At 40.3% G+C, this 17,416-nt stretch overlaps 1 protein-coding gene across 1 annotated transcript; it reads right to left on the bottom strand.

Annotated features, from left to right (window-relative positions):
* Positions 1-2,331: 2,331 nt before the first annotated feature.
* On the bottom strand, positions 2,332-5,569 carry LOC147248692 (uncharacterized). Its single transcript, XM_086227022.1, has 6 exons — positions 5,520-5,569; positions 4,436-4,543; positions 4,279-4,303; positions 3,988-4,103; positions 3,475-3,530; positions 2,332-2,996 (listed from the first exon to the last, which is right to left on the bottom strand). The coding sequence occupies exons 1-6, from the start codon at positions 5,533-5,535 to the stop codon at positions 2,526-2,528; spliced, it is 792 nt and encodes a 263-aa protein (XP_086083148.1). The 5' UTR covers positions 5,536-5,569; the 3' UTR covers positions 2,332-2,525.
* Positions 5,570-17,416: the final 11,847 nt, after the last annotated feature.

Here is a 17,416-nt window from a genome sequence, read left to right as displayed (position 1 = left end):
GTAACCTGTACGCCGTGAAGCGAAATGCTGCCCTCTATAGGCGAATATTTGGTGAGGGTTCCTGACCGAGATATTGCAACTTCTGTATTTGTTACACGAGATTCAACAGCAATAATAATAATGAAAGAAACAAAACAAAGCATTATTATTATTATTATTAGTCGTAGTAGTAGTAGTAGTAGTAGTAGTAGTAGTAGTAGTCGTCGTCGTAGTAGTCGTAGTAGTAGTATGGCCCCAAGCCTTGAAGTGTATAGTAGTGAATTTTTAATTCACATGGACAAAATTTTAGAATATATGAATGAATGAATGAATTAATTAATTAATGAAATTTTTATTATTGTGTCATTGCACACAACCGTATGCCCAGCCCACATGGGTTTACAAGACACCATAAATTCCAACAAGCCAGAGGAAGAGTACAGAGTATATAATGTTAAAAAATAAATCTTTCTTCATCATTAAATAGGACATACATCCTAATTCACGGTCAGAAGCGTGACACATATTACTGAAAAAGTCGAAATAAGTACTAATTAAACAAACTATCTTACTTTCTTTTCCAAGCTTTTGAACTAAAGTTAGCAAACTTGAATGCATCAAAATTAAATGACAATTCCAGTTCTGTATTAAGTAAGAACGGCATACAGCTGCCATGTAATCCAATGGCTTGTAAAAGTTTATTAATTTTTTTTTGTCTTTGATAAACTTGTTTTGTCAAGGGTCTGGGACCATGATGAGACTTTGAGGGTGAAGAACACCGCTAGTTTATGCTGAGAGATTCTAATGAATTCGCGGGGTAATAATCATTTTGCATTGATGGCTTTCAGAGGGGAGTCATCCTTTAATCATCGATACGGCAATGACTTCCATCTCTGCTCCTGAGCATTTTGTACCACTCGTGTACAATATAAGGCCAAACATTATGGCCGACTGTAGTCCAAGACCTTCAAATACAGCTAAAGCTGGTGTGAGAAAATTAAGAGCATTCCTATTCCGAAAGCTCCGGTTCAGCAGCCATAATACCTGGCTAACGTCTGTGTAGGTTCTCATTCATCCAGGTCATCGTAGATCGAAGCAAAGTAAAATCTGGTCAACTGGACATAAACTTATGTCCAGTTGACCAGATTTTACTTCGCTTCGATCTACCTGGCTAACGTCTGTCTTCCTGACATACAGTATGCTTTTGTCTTTCTTCTTTATCTGTTCTTGCTGAAAGGTTTTTTTAACCTTCATCTTCCATCAATCAGCCATCTGTCAATGTAAAAGAAGAAGAAAAACAGCCAAAACCAAACCAAACCAAACCAACCCCCCCCCCCCCCCCAAAAAAAAGAAAACAACCAACCCATGCAGCAACCAGGTGGATTTCTCAATCCAGCAGCGTGGTAGTGAACGAGTGACTCCATGTGATGCGATGGCATCGATAATTTTATTCATTAAAACATGTCAGAAAGCTTCCTCAATAGATTGAAGTGCCATTCTCCAAGATTTAGAAGAAGAATTTCCTGTTTGTCTTTACTCTCTCATATCAGAGTTATAAATCCTATTTGATCTGCAGTGCAATTCCACCACATTCAGATTTTTACAAAAGAAGGTTTACTTATGTGTGCACTCGTGTTTGGTTTCCCCGCATGACGACAACAGTTCTATCCAAAAGGCTTGGGGCCAAAAATTAATCTGGGAGGCGACGGTCAACTATTGATAAGCTGTCAACAAATGCTTGGTGAGCTGCGGGCCACTGACTGCTGTTGACTTCAGAGCTCAAGTTCCTTCAGTAGATAAGAAGGCACTGAATTATCGTTCCCAAATAGGGATTACAGAGAGGGATATAATCATTTAAGCAGATGCTGCATTATCTCATAAGAGCTATAGATGATAAATTTAATGACCAATATCAAAATTTGACATGGAAAAATCCTCTGTGGGTTCATTTGCATAAGTGCCCAAAGAGAGAGAAAAAGAGAGAAAAAGAGAGAGAGAGAGAGAGAGAGAGAGAGAGAGAGAGAGAGAGAAAGAGAGCATCCCTCACAGTAAGTATATCCTGTGTAAAGCTGCTCACTTAATTTTATCTGATGATCAGACAGGGTATTGTCAATAAGGTATTGTCTCTGACGTTCGCTTATACACACAGCATGGAAAATAATAGTTGCTTTTCTTTTTCCAGTGATTATGTCAGTGATGTTTTCCTTGTCTTTCAAAAAAACTGAAAATTTCCACGTGGCTTATGACCTCTAAATGTCACACAGTTTCTTTTTTTTTCATGATATCCTCTCCTCTGCACCCTTCTCCACACACACACACACACACACACACACACACACACACACACACACACACACACACACACACACACACACACACACACACACATACAAACACAGATAAGGGGTAGTTTCCTTGCATCAAAAGAAGACGTTGCTCAACTTTTCACAGCTTTTGCTTATTTAATTTTTTTTTTTAATTCTTGCAGACACTGTAATGGAGAGTATTTGCTTCTGGAAACATCTGAAAGTTGACAGGATGTCTGCCTAATCTAGATTACCAGTAAAGTCACAGTTTCTGATGAAGTGATCCGGGAAGCTTTGACTGTCTTCCTCCCCTGGAGGTCGTCTACATACACTCCCATTATTTAATTGGTCCGTTCTTTTCTCACTCTCACGCGCTCCGCTCCCTTCCCTACTCCCCTCATCATCCCTTCCTCTCTTACCCTCCCAGTTCCCCCTCTCCATCATGTCTTTGGACTCTTGGGCTATCTGTTGACTGTTCAGGTAGATGCTGCTGAGTGAAGCCATCGGGCTTGTGTCTCTGGAGGGAAGGTACGCATCCATGTCAGCGCCCACGTCAAGGAAAGTATTTGCCGGGGGTGTCAGGTGGACCGGCAGCTGATCTTGTAAATTGTTGGGACCCTGAGTCTGGCCTTGTTTATTGTGTCGCTTCTTCTTGCATTTCTTTGCCACCCTCAGATCCAATGAGGCGTAATTCAGGTTGACACCTGAGGGCTAAATGCATAAAATGAAGACAGATGACTGTTTTTTTTTTTTTGTTGAAGGTATTTACATGGAACACAGTAAGAACACCCCCCCCCCCCCATTTATTCATCACACTATTGTGTGGCTGTTACTTTCTCATGTATTTCAGTATACTGAGTCTATTTCAGTGTATTCGGTCTGTGCTTCAATGAATTCTGATTTATGGTAGCACTGACCACAACATGAAAATAACGCCAGCTTCCTTACATTCTGAAACTTCCTTAAAGAGGATTCTTTTTGCAATCCTATATTGAACACACCAAGTGAAAAATTTCAAAATGCATTCAAGCACAGACCGCACATTTGTATCTTTTTTTTTCAGGCCTAGTCAGATGTTGAATTTTTTTTGTATACATTCATTCAAAAGCATGTGTAACCCAGATCTACTCAGCATGAGGTTGGCTGTAAGTCGCACTTATCGCACTGTTGTTCAGTGCTTGTCACTTACCTTCATTTGCTCTCTTGCATGTTGCATGGTCATCATCTCATTGCAAACCAGCGAATCTAAAGGTCACAAATTGTTCATGAAAAACATCGATAGACAGAATCAAGCATGCAGATATTCAAAGATATGTAAAATCTTAACATAAAGAGTGATAAAAAGGACGTTTATACGGCTGCAAATTATTTTTTTTATGTATTTATACATCCAAAATAAACTCTCAGCTTGGGGTCAGGATCGGGCAGGGTGGTCTGAAAGTACTTTTACAACATGTTTTCCTGTTATTAATCCTTTGTGTTATTCCATGCACGAACGACTTCAAAAACTTGATTGCGAAACCAAAGCAGAATCTTTTATTAAAACAACTTGAATGCTTCTGCAGCAAAAAAAAAAAAAAAAGTGAAGGGAAATGGGTACTTGGTTAAAAAAAAAACCCAGAATTACATCACATTGAAAAACAAAGTTTTATAAGGTCTTTTTATGACAGATTTCCGACAGAGCCTGAAGGCCCGCGCTCACCTCGTGGCTCTGTGCTGATGTTACCATAGATAGGATTGTCCTGTTGCTCAGTGTGATTGCTGACATTTTTTTGCCAGTCCTGATGATTGAGGTCACGCCCTTCACCCTGTGACAGGCTTCAACGCGATACGGAGAGAGAAAATTTCACCATTTATTTCTACATCAGATGTCATTTGAAAACAAGGAAGACTCTGGAAATGTGTTTTTGAGAAATCTAAATGTGTGGTTCATAATGCAACCCACAGGTACGCGTGCCTTAGCTTCATGGGAAATAAATAAATACAATCATACCTTTCTCCTTCAGAGCAGCAGCCATCTGTGTGTTCAAATAGAAAGTTAACAATTCGTAAAAAAGTTGGCTTGCCCTTTCAAAAACTACAAATCTGTTCTTTAAGAAGCAAGATGAACAATAAGACAAGAGGAACAGCACATCCTACTCCACACCCACCTCCGAACGGCAGAGCCTTCCGTATGACGCAGAGGGCCACGTTAAAACACAAAGAGATCAACAACACGAGAGACAGCAGCAGCAGTGCAGTCAGTTCGTAGATACAATCTAAAAGACAAACACAAGAAACCATCTCAAACCTTTTTTGTGTGTCATTGTGAATGAAAATTGGTGACGTTTTCTGAGTCACTGTAGAATTTACGACTCGAATCGTTACCATCTATTACTAAACGTACTTGGAAAATCCCTCTGTACGTGTCAACAACAAAAAAAGAAAAGAAAGACGAAGCTTTTTGGAAAATATATCACTACTTTTTCCACTTTTTTCCAATCCATCCATTTTCTACATTTTTTTGTACAACTTGGTTATTAGAAACCTATGAGAGGTTAACATAACAGATTGATATAAATTAATGGTACTTTTATGTTTGTATGCAAGTTGCTGGGGCCTGCTGGCAGGTTAGCATGAGGACTGAGAAGAGGGACAAACATCCACATAGAAACAACAGTGCCAACCACTGCACCACCGTGCCATGTGGAACAACTCCAATCACAATTCAAAGACTTTTTTTTTCTAAGCCTGTTTTTTTCTATCGTTTTTCATGTAATGTGTTTACCACATTTGAGATGTTGTACAAGTGTTAAATTACCATTGTGCCTCCAAACAAGCACCGTTCCAATTCCAATAAAACAATACAGATCCATCTCATATGATATTCATCCTTCTTGTTTGGATTCATGTAAAAAATATGTTTTAACACTCTTAACTCTTGTTTCAGAAGCCAAATATCACGGTGTGTGCTGTGACACCCATAAAGCAAGGTTATGCGTACGTACATAAAGAAAATAAACACAGCAAGATGTGATCACATGAATACAAACTAGATGATCACCTCATTGCTGTGTTTGCTGTAATCATCCAAGCCGTACTTTTAAACGTGTCGTTATTATTTTTTAGTTTTGCTGTAAAATTACTTTACAAAATAACTCTGGGATTCACTTTGACGCCGATGATGATATTTGATTTATGATTTCAAAACTAAATAAAATTGCAGGAATGTCCAAAAATCTGTCAATATCCTACCATTTCTCACTGTCATAATCCAGCCGACTTGGTTGTTCTTGTCTACACGACTGCTGTCAGGCTACAGGGCATCCTGTATTCAGTTGGCGGGGCGTTCCACATTGTCGTGTACATTTGCGTCTCACATCGCAGCGCTTTGAAAACAGGCTGCTTCTCAGTTACAAACAGGAAACCATTTAACCTCACTCATTAACAGCCGGTGTCTGGATTCTTTGTAAGATACTACACCGCATCAAATAGGTCAAAACATTACAAACACGACAAGCACAGGTTTTCAATTTTGAATAAATGTTAAAATTAATATGAAATTAGTGTAATTGACAATGAGCACAAGAAAAATAAATGTCTCATACAAAACCAAGAATCATTAAAGTTTCACGCATTTGTGAGCAAAATAAAAATAGTGCACAGAACAATTGGCCTGTATATATCATATGACCTGCCTATGAGAATAATTGATATGAAACATTATGAATAACTTATATTCTGCTTAATGAATAATTTATGTTCTGCCAACAAACAGTACATTTAGGGGATTTTTTTTGTCAGAAAGTACAGGTTTGAAACGTGTGTGGGTCATATTCACAAAGGGGTTAAAAAAAACTCGTAACACACATGAGTAAAAATATCAAATATAAGATTCTGTAGACTTTAAGTGTTTCTGACTCTCTTTTTTTAATTTACTATGTGGTTGTCTGACACTTGGTTTGAGGCTTTTGTGGCTTAAGCCCCATGTTAAAATTCAAGCACCTTCAACCTGTGTTTGGTCTGTGACAGCAGCACCGTCTGCATTTCTAGCTACATTACATGAAGTCACCGGTCTTTGAAAGGACTGAGGGACAAACATCCATCCATTTTGTACCGCTTATCCTGTGCAGCCTATCCCAGCAGCCTTCAGGGGAGAGGCGGGGTTCACCCTGGACGGGTCACCAGTCCATCACAGGGCCAACATATAGAGACAGACAACCATTCACACTCACAGTCACACCTACGGTCAATTTAGAGTATCAATCAGCCTCGTCCCCTCTTGATGTCTTTGGACTGTGGGAGGAAGCTGGAGTACCAGAGAGAACCTACACAGGAACAGGGAGAACATGGAGACTCCACACAGAAAGATCCTGTGTTTGAGCTGGGGCTCGAACCCGGAACCTTCTTGCTGTGAGGTGACAGTGCTGACCACTGCACCACCGTGCTGCCTGAGGGACAAACAGCTTAAGGCTAAACTAAGCAAAAAAAGTGATTGGAATCTACAGATGGCAGAGAAGGGCCATACTTGAAATGACATTTTTAATGTTGTCATCTGGAGATCCTGTGTTTATTATCATGGGAGGCCAGGAGTTTATTGTTAGATTACTCTGAGATAATTAACCTTGTATTCTTGTAATTATGGACCGGTTTAACTCATTATCTTGAGAGAGCAAAAGGCTGATTTCTCGAAAACAACAACCAAACACATCAACACAGAAAAAAAACATAACAAAATATTGTTCATTAGATATCAGGAGAGTCATGCATCATAGGAGGCTCGGTTATTGTAACAAACATGGTTATTTAAAGAAATGCTATCATATCACTCATGATCTTGCCATAACAGTATTAAAAAAGTAATTACAAGCATTTCTCAGCTTCATCAGAACCTGCTGCTGCTACCCTTGGTTTACCACTCATAGCTTTAGGTGTATTGATACTCCTGTCTGTGGTTTGTAGTAGGGTTGCAGAGGTGGAAGGGTTTTCTGTTGATGTGATCAAAACATCTTCAGTCAAACACCACAGGGTGGTGTCTCTGTCCCAGCATTCACGAGAAAGAGAGAAAGAAAGGAAAAATCATAATCAGACTGAAAATAAATGAATATCAGTGACAATGATCTTGAAGGCAGAAATCGAATGAATCAGACATTTGCGTTTGAAGATTAGCCTCACTAATTAGATAAGAGGGAAAAAAAGGAAAAGAAACTTTAAGTAATGCTGAATAAAACTTTGAAATCCAGCATACATCATTAAAACACGGAGCTGCTGGTGCTCTGTGCATACATAATCAATCACTAAAATAAGAGCTGCTGCAGATTCCCCACCCCCCAAACTCATGAAGGAGAGATCAAACAGTGCGGTGAATATTTGTTCTTAACCAATGATTCTCACGGCAATATTGTCAAATCAAGTATGTCTATACCATTATTGGAGCTGTACTACTCTAATCTATCCAACAGATTGTGCTCTCACCCCATGTCATGATGAAGCTCTGCTGAGTGTGTGTGTGTGTGTGTGTGTGCATGTGTGTTTGTTCTTGTGATTTCAAAAGTGTGTGTGTGTGTGAGTGTGTCTGTGTTTTCTTGTGATTTCAAAGTAAATATTGGGAAAGGAGAGACCAGTGGATTATTTTCCTATTAGAGCACAGCCGACTCACAATACACCAAGCTACTGTATAATCACGGGGCAGAATACATGTTGCTTCAGAATTTAAAATGTAATATCTTATTTTAATAAGATTCAATTCAGAGTGAACCCTTATCCCATGGGGTAAATAAATTCTAGGATTTTCTTTCCCCCCGCTCACCCAAATTCTTACACATTGGTATTCTCATGACATTGATGTCAGCTACAAAAATCCTTTGAATATAGCTCTTCCTGTTCAATTAATTAAAACATATAATGGAGTGAGCTGCAGTATAATAGCAAAAATAAGTAAGTTATTCAGTCTCATGGGCCCTCGACTAGATTGTTTAAACAGCCTGAGGAAACACTAACAATACAGAGAAATGGCTTTGCAGAAATTGAGAAACTCACCTGTTGTTGGGTGTGTGGTTGGTGTAAGAACTGTTATGATAAACTCTTAATGTCTTTGGTGTCGACAGTCGGTGTATAAACACCTGAGTGAGCATCAGTCACCCACCACAGTTGCAGGTATTCCACCTCTGACACCAGCTCTTTGTTCTTGTGGAAAATAAGATTTTGAGAATGTCAAAAAAAAAAAAAAAGGATTATCTGATGTCTGAAAGAACAGAAATATTCATTTGTTCCTGTTTTCTGTTCCTTAGTCCACCTGTCGTCTGCTTGGATGTTTGCTGAACGGTGAGTAGCCACAGTTTCTCCAGCGTCGACTTCAACAGGGCTGTCGAAGTCACACGACTCTCACTTCTAATCCACAACTCATGATGCATAGCAGAATGAAAGGACATTTCAGACGCTCTAACTCGCTCTCCTCTGCCTCTATTATGATCATAATGTGCCTTAAGGAATGAAGATACGTGTTTTATGTCAAACACAACCCTTGTGATGTGTTCTGGCAATTATTACACAAGCCTGCCCAGCATCACCCTGACGCAAGCAGAAGCAATGCCAAAACATGTAATGGACATAAATTAGAGTCATGTTGCATGTTCTTATCACAAAGTTACATCTTTATACACGTGTGTGGTTTTCTGTCTTTGCTTGCCAATACAACCCATTGGCCCGGGATTAGTCCTGACAGGACCCCTATGGAAAAGTCCGACATCTGCATGTTACGAAGTCGCCTGGCAACATATTTGCATCATTGGTGACCATCTGGATGCCCATGTTAGAACTGTTAAACAGACTGCATCCATATTTCGGAGCTGTAAAGCACCATCTTTGTTTAATTGTTCATATTCTTATTCATTAAGAGGAAGAGTGATTCCAACGGGCCCGTTGTTTCTCATGATACACCGTAGAGAAATGTCTTGGCCCACTGCTGCCACCATTTTTTTCAGCATGGATCACAGTCGAATCCTTGAGCCCTGTCAAGCACATCAGAAAGTGTTGGAAAGAAAGAAAAGTGATAAGACAAAATCACTTTGAAGTACAGACTGCAGTCCACAGTGCTTCACACTGATAAAATCACAGCATTATACCAAAGCAGCTTGTCACACCATGGTGAATATCCCATTCTTTGCTTATATATTGTATGAATAACAGCAGATGCGGTGCAGGATTACCTTGTATCATAGCGGCGGGAAGCAGGAGAATGAAGGCCATTCCCAGAGTGCTTCCAGCCATTTTTGAGCCCTCCAAATTCATTACAATCCATCAAAATGAAGGGTTTTCAAACTTTTCTGTCATGTTTCAGGTGTTGTCAACATGTGCAATTACCTAAATGGTTACACAGCTTATCAAGAATTGCTGTTGTTATTCATTTCATCTCTCTTCTTTAAAAAACCACGAGTTCCAACCAAAGAACAGATCCTGTAGATGCCGCGACGCAGTGAGATGACTGACAATTTTACACCCATCTAAGTTTCCAGTAATTTTAATGAGCTTTAGAGGAATAATTGCTATCAAGAGGGAGATTGTCGTATTGCTCTGTTGGACAAGTGCAGCATCCCTTCCCAGAGGCAACATGGAAATCGTAAGGATTTCAGACAAATGCAACATAATTGCTTCATTCACTGGTCCAAGAAGAATGACGAGAACGAAATGTAAGGCATTTGTCAGACAAGCATAATTTTTTTGCTTTTAATCTCTTTCCAGTGTTCCACACCTTGAAATATAATGGATTCTATTCTCATTTAATTAAATAACAACGAAGAAAAAAGAAATACTTTAAAGGCTCTTTGTGTTTCTTCTTTCCTCAGTGTGATGAGAAGGAAAAGTGCTGTGGCCTGCTGGTCCCCCTGCTCCTCCTGCACCCACTAATGGTTCCACACTGAGGTCTATGCTGCTCCGAGTGTCTTTGGTGGTCCTCGGTACCTCTGGGACCCGCAGCTAATTGCACATTTTGCAGCACATTGCACCGGAATGCTAATTATCCCCTTGGTGTGTAGATATTTTGTATCTCTGTGTGTCTGCTCTAGTGTATGTGTTGTGTATGTGTGTGTGTGTGTGTGTGTGTGTGTGTATGCGTGTCTGTGTGCGCACATGAGTATGAGGCAACATTTTAAAATGCCACGAATGCAGAAAGTGATACATGAATTTGAAAACAGTCAACTACCACACGCATAGATGAAAGTAATCAAAATATCTGAGTAGGAAATTTTGATTCTTCACTCAGACTGTCGACTGATTATTTGTCATCAATCCTGTTATGAGACTTGTAACCATTTTCACTGGTGAACACAAGACAAATAACACAAAAATATTACCATACTTCATTTACACATCCCCATCATTTTTCTTCATGAAGGGAAACAAAATAATAAAGGAAAAAAAACAAACCAAAACACAGAAGTAGCTCAATAATTATCAAGTACCAAAGTTATATTTTTGGGATCTTGGTGAAAGTTGTCAGTCATTCAGGGCATGTTACCTTGCAAGTGTTGAATAAGTCGACTGCAACGCAACACTTAAGACATTTTTGAGACATCAGAAGGGAAAAAGTTTGAAAACCACCAGTTTCACCTTTATAAAAGAAGTGTCTTTAAAAACTTGGTCATGTCTGGTGTGTTAAATCATGATCTTAAAAAAAACAACAACGCATTGATGATCTTGCTACAAACTGGGAGGGTCCTGAGAGACTGCTTGATTGCACTGCTGAATCACACAAAGACTATAACTGAAACTACTTTTTATTCCATTCTAACTCTCCGGTGGAAACAGAACAAACTTCTTTTCCAACAACACATTGCACTATTGGTCACGGAACACAGATAGCTGCTTTATATAAGATTAATTCAACAATTTATACTCTAACTTAAGTCCTGATACGTTGTTATTACAGTAACCAGGGTCGACTCATTCAAAACAGCAAACGAGGGGGTGTATAGACTCAGAGATACAAACCCTGCTGAATTGATTTTAATGGCACCTACGGTCTTGTTGGCTCTGAAGAGTTTCTGCAGCAAAACAATACATTGTAATACAAATATATAGGAGTAATTCTTCTCATGACCTAAGATTCAGAGGCAAACCCAAGAGTTAAGATAGGAATTCTTAACAAAATAGTCACAAAGCAAATTTTCAAATGAGTGGAGAACATTAGGGGCGCTGTGAGTTCGCGTATAACCCAGACCTGTTTGTTGTGGTGGAGTCAGCAGGCTTACTGTTATGAGGAGTCAATATAGCTCAGTAAAACCTGGCCCTCATGGTGACACCAGGAGGAAAATTATGGGATGATAGTCAGAAGGTTTCAGCCTCTGGGGATCTGTAAAGTTCATGTGGTATAAGATTTGCTCTTTTCTCACTGCCAGGTCATCAGAAGCTGCACAGGGTTTCTATGATAAAAATACGGCTACATAAAGAACCAAGTTACATTTTGCACTGGGTTTAGCCAAGTAAACAAACTTTATTCGTAAGCCTCATGTGATTGCTGACATTTCATCACTTAATAACATTTCTTTGTAAAACGGTGGTATTCTTTTAAAGATGTGTTTTGTGTTCAGGGAACCCTGAAACAAACAGAATTAGAATGAGTTCTTCTTGTATCTTCTCTTGGTTCTCTGCATCACACACAGATGTTATCTCATCTGTACTCTCATCTGTATTCGGCTCATCTCGGCTGTACTTCAAAGTTGTATGTTGAAAGTCAAAGTACGAGTAACGCTTTATGGAGAGCTCGCGCTCATCAGTGTGTATTTCTCCTTCAACAGTGATCCTTCAATGTGGCTCAGGACACATTTGTGTTCACGCTACTGAAAGAAGGTACCTGGACCTCAACAACACGAAGTTTCAGTAATACATTCGGTGATCGGATCCCTCAGGACGGACCTTAATACCAAGTGTGAACAGGGTCATGGAGCAGTTTAACCAGCAGTCACAGAGCTGCCAAATTTACGCTTTGAGAGTGAGAGTCACGCAATTAAGCCTCTTTTCACGCCACACGCCACACTTGCCATTTCACATGCTCATTTGCCAAAGTTAAGATTCGCTCAAATTCCACGAAATCCATTTAAATTGGCGTTAAAAAGGGCGCACTGACCAGTGGTCTCACTCTTGGGATTTCCTGGAACTTGGCAGCTCTGAGTCACGTGTGAGAGCCTGAGGGGTCTGTAACTTCAGAGCAATCCGTCTGATAATTGTTGAGAATTTAACTTAAAATTTGACAACCAGCTAACATTTCTATGTTGTGAGTTGTGTCTGGGAACAACCACACCAGTCGGTATAGTTCAGCTTGTGAATTGGGCTGTTGAGACAGAGAGGCAGAAGAATGACAACAATGTCATGTACGTGAAAAGAGGGCATGAATGGCCAACTGAGGGCAAACTGCCTTAAAAAAATTGGCGCCTGGCATTATTGTTCTTCAGGGGGAAAAAAACTTTAACCCAACCAGAAAATTACACATTTACAGTGATTGTCTTCACCTTGTTCACCCTTCCTCAAATGTTTCTTTGAAGAATTAATAGACAGGGTGACATGTAACAAGCAACGACTGAGCAACTTCAAACCTGAAGACTATTAAACTTTCTGAAAGTGTGACATTTTCTGGAGAGCGTGACTGAGTGAGTGAAAGACAAAGTGAGAGAGCCATTGTGTTGGATCAAAATGAGTTTTATAACTTGTCAGGATTGTACACAATAGGCCACAGAATGAATGGTTTAAGGTGGTGAATAGTGTATGGGGGTGTAAGTTGGGATGGCAAACAGAGAAATCTATCAATTTATTCATTACTCATTCACTGTTGCCCACCTTTGGGAAAAGGGTTACAATGAGAAACAAGGCCAGAAAATGTAATGAATTGAACTGTAAAATGCCTCTTTAACAACTGAACTAATTAGAGTCAATGAGAGAACATGCAATGCTTTTCTGGGGGTTTTGAATATCCGGACCTGAAACATAAAAATTAGTTATTCAATGGCACCAAAAAATAAAGAGAACCTCATTTGTTTTTTGTCGGTCTTGTGAGAATTCCTGCAAATTGGATTTTGCCTAGAGGAGACTTGAAGCATTGATGGAGAAGTGAGCTTGTAAAATTCTCTTAGGGCGCATTTCCACTTGCTCACTTCGGCTCGGGTCGTGTGGGGTCGAGTTGGTACGGCTCGGTACGAGAGCATTTCCACTAGCACTAGGTACCACATCAGTGTGGGTGGACTCACCGGCCAAGAGTTCCCTGGCGTTTGTGTGCAACACAACAACAACAAGGGAGGACGTGGAGGCAGCGTTACGCCTGTTGCTCGGTCACTGGTTTTTAAGGGACGACAACAGAACACCCAAGAAAAGTATAAAAGACTTTACACAGCGATCGACCAGCATTCCTCCAAGGCCAAGATGATACGAAGTAGACGACGTAAGCAGGTAAGTTACCCAATCAGCACCCCCGCTATGTGTTTACCTAATATTTTAGTCCCCGCTCGGCTCGCTTGGAACCCCAGTGGAGCAGGGACCAAAATGGTAATGGTTAGTACCGTGTTGGGGCCAGAGGAAACGGGGCCAAACTGACCCGACCCCACCGAGCCGAAGTGAGCCAGTGGAAACGAACCCTTAGTGGGTGGTACGATACTAAGATCAGGATGGGAAAATTAGCATTGTTTAACAAAGATTGCCTATCGATGGCCATCAGCTAGCCCATCTTCTTCGGTCTTACATGTACTGTATACCGTAAACTATATGTAATTACACCTGACATTTTCTGAGTAAGGAAAAAGTTCAAGTAGAATTCTCAGGGAGAGCAGGGCCGAAATCATTTGAAGGTTTTTGTATATGGCAATCACCTAGGCTTGCTCTGAGGTAGAAAATACAGATATCAGGCGCAAAGAGTTCAAAATAACCACCGGGCTTTACTTCCTGTCTGTAAGACTAAACTGAGGGTTAAATCGTGCTTTTACACATGTAGGATTTCATGAATGAGATGATAGTTACATAATGAAAAAAAAGGAGACGTAAATGGAGAGGATGACTGCCTCGCTCCTTTCTTGTGTTCACAAAAGAAAAGCTTATAATAAAACTAAACTTAGAACTGATGCCGTTTGCTCAGAGAAAATCAGCGTTCTTTAAGAAAGCCATCAGAATGCCAGTTTAAAGCCTATAATCTCCAATCATCCCCTAGATAAGAATAAAATATCTCTATCAAACAAAGCACACACGGCGAGGAAAAGTGAATGTGACGGCAAACAGGAATTTGGTAAGCTGATTTTTTTTTCGTCTCTTGCTGTTCCGCAAAACAAAAGCATTAGCATCTAGCTACTTTTACGCCAATGGTGAGGAATGTATTTGTGGAATATATTACAGAGCCACTAAAACAACTGCTTTAAGTCAGATTTTCTCAAAGTGAGAGGCGTTTAATCGTCTTGTTTATCTTAATTCTCTTCATTGTCTGTCATTTACTCCCTGCGGTGTGGGAGACATGCTTCTCTTTTTAGTGTCTCATGCGTTTAAAGTGATCTCTCTGACAGCACAAAGATGTTTCGCAAATTTGTTTGGTTGTATTTTTGTTTACTTTTGCGTACAGTTTATCTCATCACACAGCTCTGGAATGTGGGCTAATGAGCCAGATTATTGGTGTGACGTGAAAATGCCTTGAAGAAGCATAAAGAACTGATATTTTATTCTATTTTTTGCTGTAGAAAAGAATTACTCTGATGTCTCAAGGCTTCCTACTTGAATGCAAGTCTCCTGAGAACCTAGAGCACTGAAGAAGAACTAACCCAACAGATGAGAACCTCAGGCTCCAACTGCTTGCTCATTCCTCTACACAGTTTTATCCTGTGTTCGACCCCTTACTCTAACTTTGTCTCTCCCTTGAACGTCATCCATTGATTGGGATTAGACTTGCTTCAGTCCTCTAGAGATGGCCCAACCTCAAGTGGAATTTCTTAATAGCACTGATTTATTATCGGTATCATTAAGCCCGGGCTTGAGAGTTTGAGCTGTTCCCTCAGGAGGTATCACGCAGCTCTTCCCGTCAGATGGGAAATATGTACCAAATGGCCTCCCGACATCACTGGAGATTATTTTTAAATCAGCTCTGAAACAACTGAATATGTGTAATGTAAATGAGTTGTTCACAGGGATAAACCCACATGGAATTATAACCCACAACCTTGTTCTTTTTGCTCCTTCTTACAGCCAGGAGATTTATTGTGTGGTTCACAAGCAATGATGTGACGGGTTTGTTCCTGCAGGACAGGAGGTAACTCTGGGTAATCCTGTCCCACATTGTCAGAGAACACATGGCCCAGGTGTTTTCTGGCCTGGTGTACACCACACAGTCTGGCCTGGTGTACATCACCGCAGTCCAACTCTGAACCATACAAGAAGGGAATCCTTCTGCTGTTAGGTCAACGTTTGTGCCAAAGTTGACTAAATTCCCCCGAGGTATTCTGGAGATATTATCCTACCAAGAATAGCTTCTGCCTTTCGGCTGCAACACACAGAGTCATAAAAAGCTGTTGACAAATGCAGCATGAAATGTTCTTGATTTAAGACAAGAAAATCACCTATAAAAGGCCTTTTATGTGAAGTGAGCTGGCTACTTCTTGATGTAAGTACGCCTCCTCGGATTGTGTAATATCTTTTCAGGTTGTCTGCCCATCCCATTCTTGTCAGGGGGAATTTATTGGAATTTGGCACAAACCTCCACTCGGGCTCAGGGATGAGCCGTAGAGATTTTGGCAGTCAAACGTCAAGGTCATGGTAACCTTATGTCTTGTACACGTGACATCTTAGGAATCCGAGGAGGACATTTCATTGTGTGTCACAAACGTCCACTAACATTTATTTAATTTATAGTATGCACAGATTTGACAGGTCAAGCTTTAAAAAAAAAAAAAATCAACTGCTAAAAAATACTAATTCATTACTAATATGGTACTTACATTGTCTTCAGTTTTACTTAGACAACCTACAATGTGATGCAATAAACATCCATCCATGGATTTTCCATCCCACTTATCTGTTCAGGGTCATGGGGAGGAGGAATGGAGCCTATCCCATCTGACATTGGGTGAGAGGCGGCGTTCACCCTGGACAGGTCACCAGTCCATCGCAGGGCCATCAGGAGCAATAAGGGGTTCAGTGTCTTGCTCAAGGATACTTGGACATGGTCACCAGAGGAAATGAGGATCGAACCAGCGACCCTTCGGTTGCTAGACTCTGAGCCATGCCATCCCCGTGATACAATAGCTTTGTCTAGAATTGCATTTTTCACTTGTGGATGATTATGCGTTGTTAGTGTAATTAGCAAGTTCACTCTCCCAAAAGGATTTGACCAATTATTCCAATAATTCTACACTGCTCCCTATTTTACCACCTCTGGTCAGTGAGTCATGGTCTGATAATAGCCGTGTTTTGCTCCACATCAACACGTGTCCGGGATACTCAGACATCAGTAAATCTGAAATATGTGGCCTGATTTTTTAAATATCTTTGAGCTGCCCTCAGTTCAAAATTACAGACAACTTCCTGGAAACAGCCCGCAGCTCAGTCTATCAGGCTAATGACACTTCTTGATGCTGAGGCATGAGTCTTCAGTGCATTCATACACGCTACTTTGTTTTACTTTGACAACTTTCGCTGGGGTATTTTGTCTGTTATTATCTATAATGACATTTGAGAGCATCTAAGATTTGGCAACTTGTGGAGGAACCCAGAGAGAGAGAGAGAGAGAGAGAGAGAGAGAGAGAGAGAGAGAGAGAGAGAGAGAGCACTATGGGTCAAGATTAGCAGACGTGGGTGAATCTACATGCATGTTAGTATTCTTTGTTTTTTTCTTTGGAAGGATCATTTATATATTTAATTGTCTTTTGATGTGCTCCAGTTGGTATTTAGTGACATTAGCTGAGTTTTACAGTGCTTACTCAAAACTAAGCAGCCGCAAAACAACGATGGGCCTTTTCAAACAAGGCCATTGCTGTGATGCTTTATAAAAGCACGCTCTCGTGAACACTGTGATATGGGTGCTATAAACACAGGAAAATGTTGTATGCCATTATTAGTTTCTTCCCATGCAATACCTTTGTCCTGTCAGCGCATGCCCTGACACTATGTTCACCTTAAAAAATGTTCTTTAAACA

This window comes from Aulostomus chinensis, chromosome 15 (genome assembly GCF_037954235.1).
Source record: "Aulostomus chinensis isolate RoL2024-O1b breed Wild chromosome 15, RoL_Achi_v1.0, whole genome shotgun sequence".
Taxonomy (NCBI): domain Eukaryota; kingdom Metazoa; phylum Chordata; class Actinopteri; order Syngnathiformes; family Aulostomidae; genus Aulostomus; species Aulostomus chinensis.
Note: the sequence above shows the minus strand (reverse complement) of the source record. Positions and strands in the feature narration are given on the sequence as shown.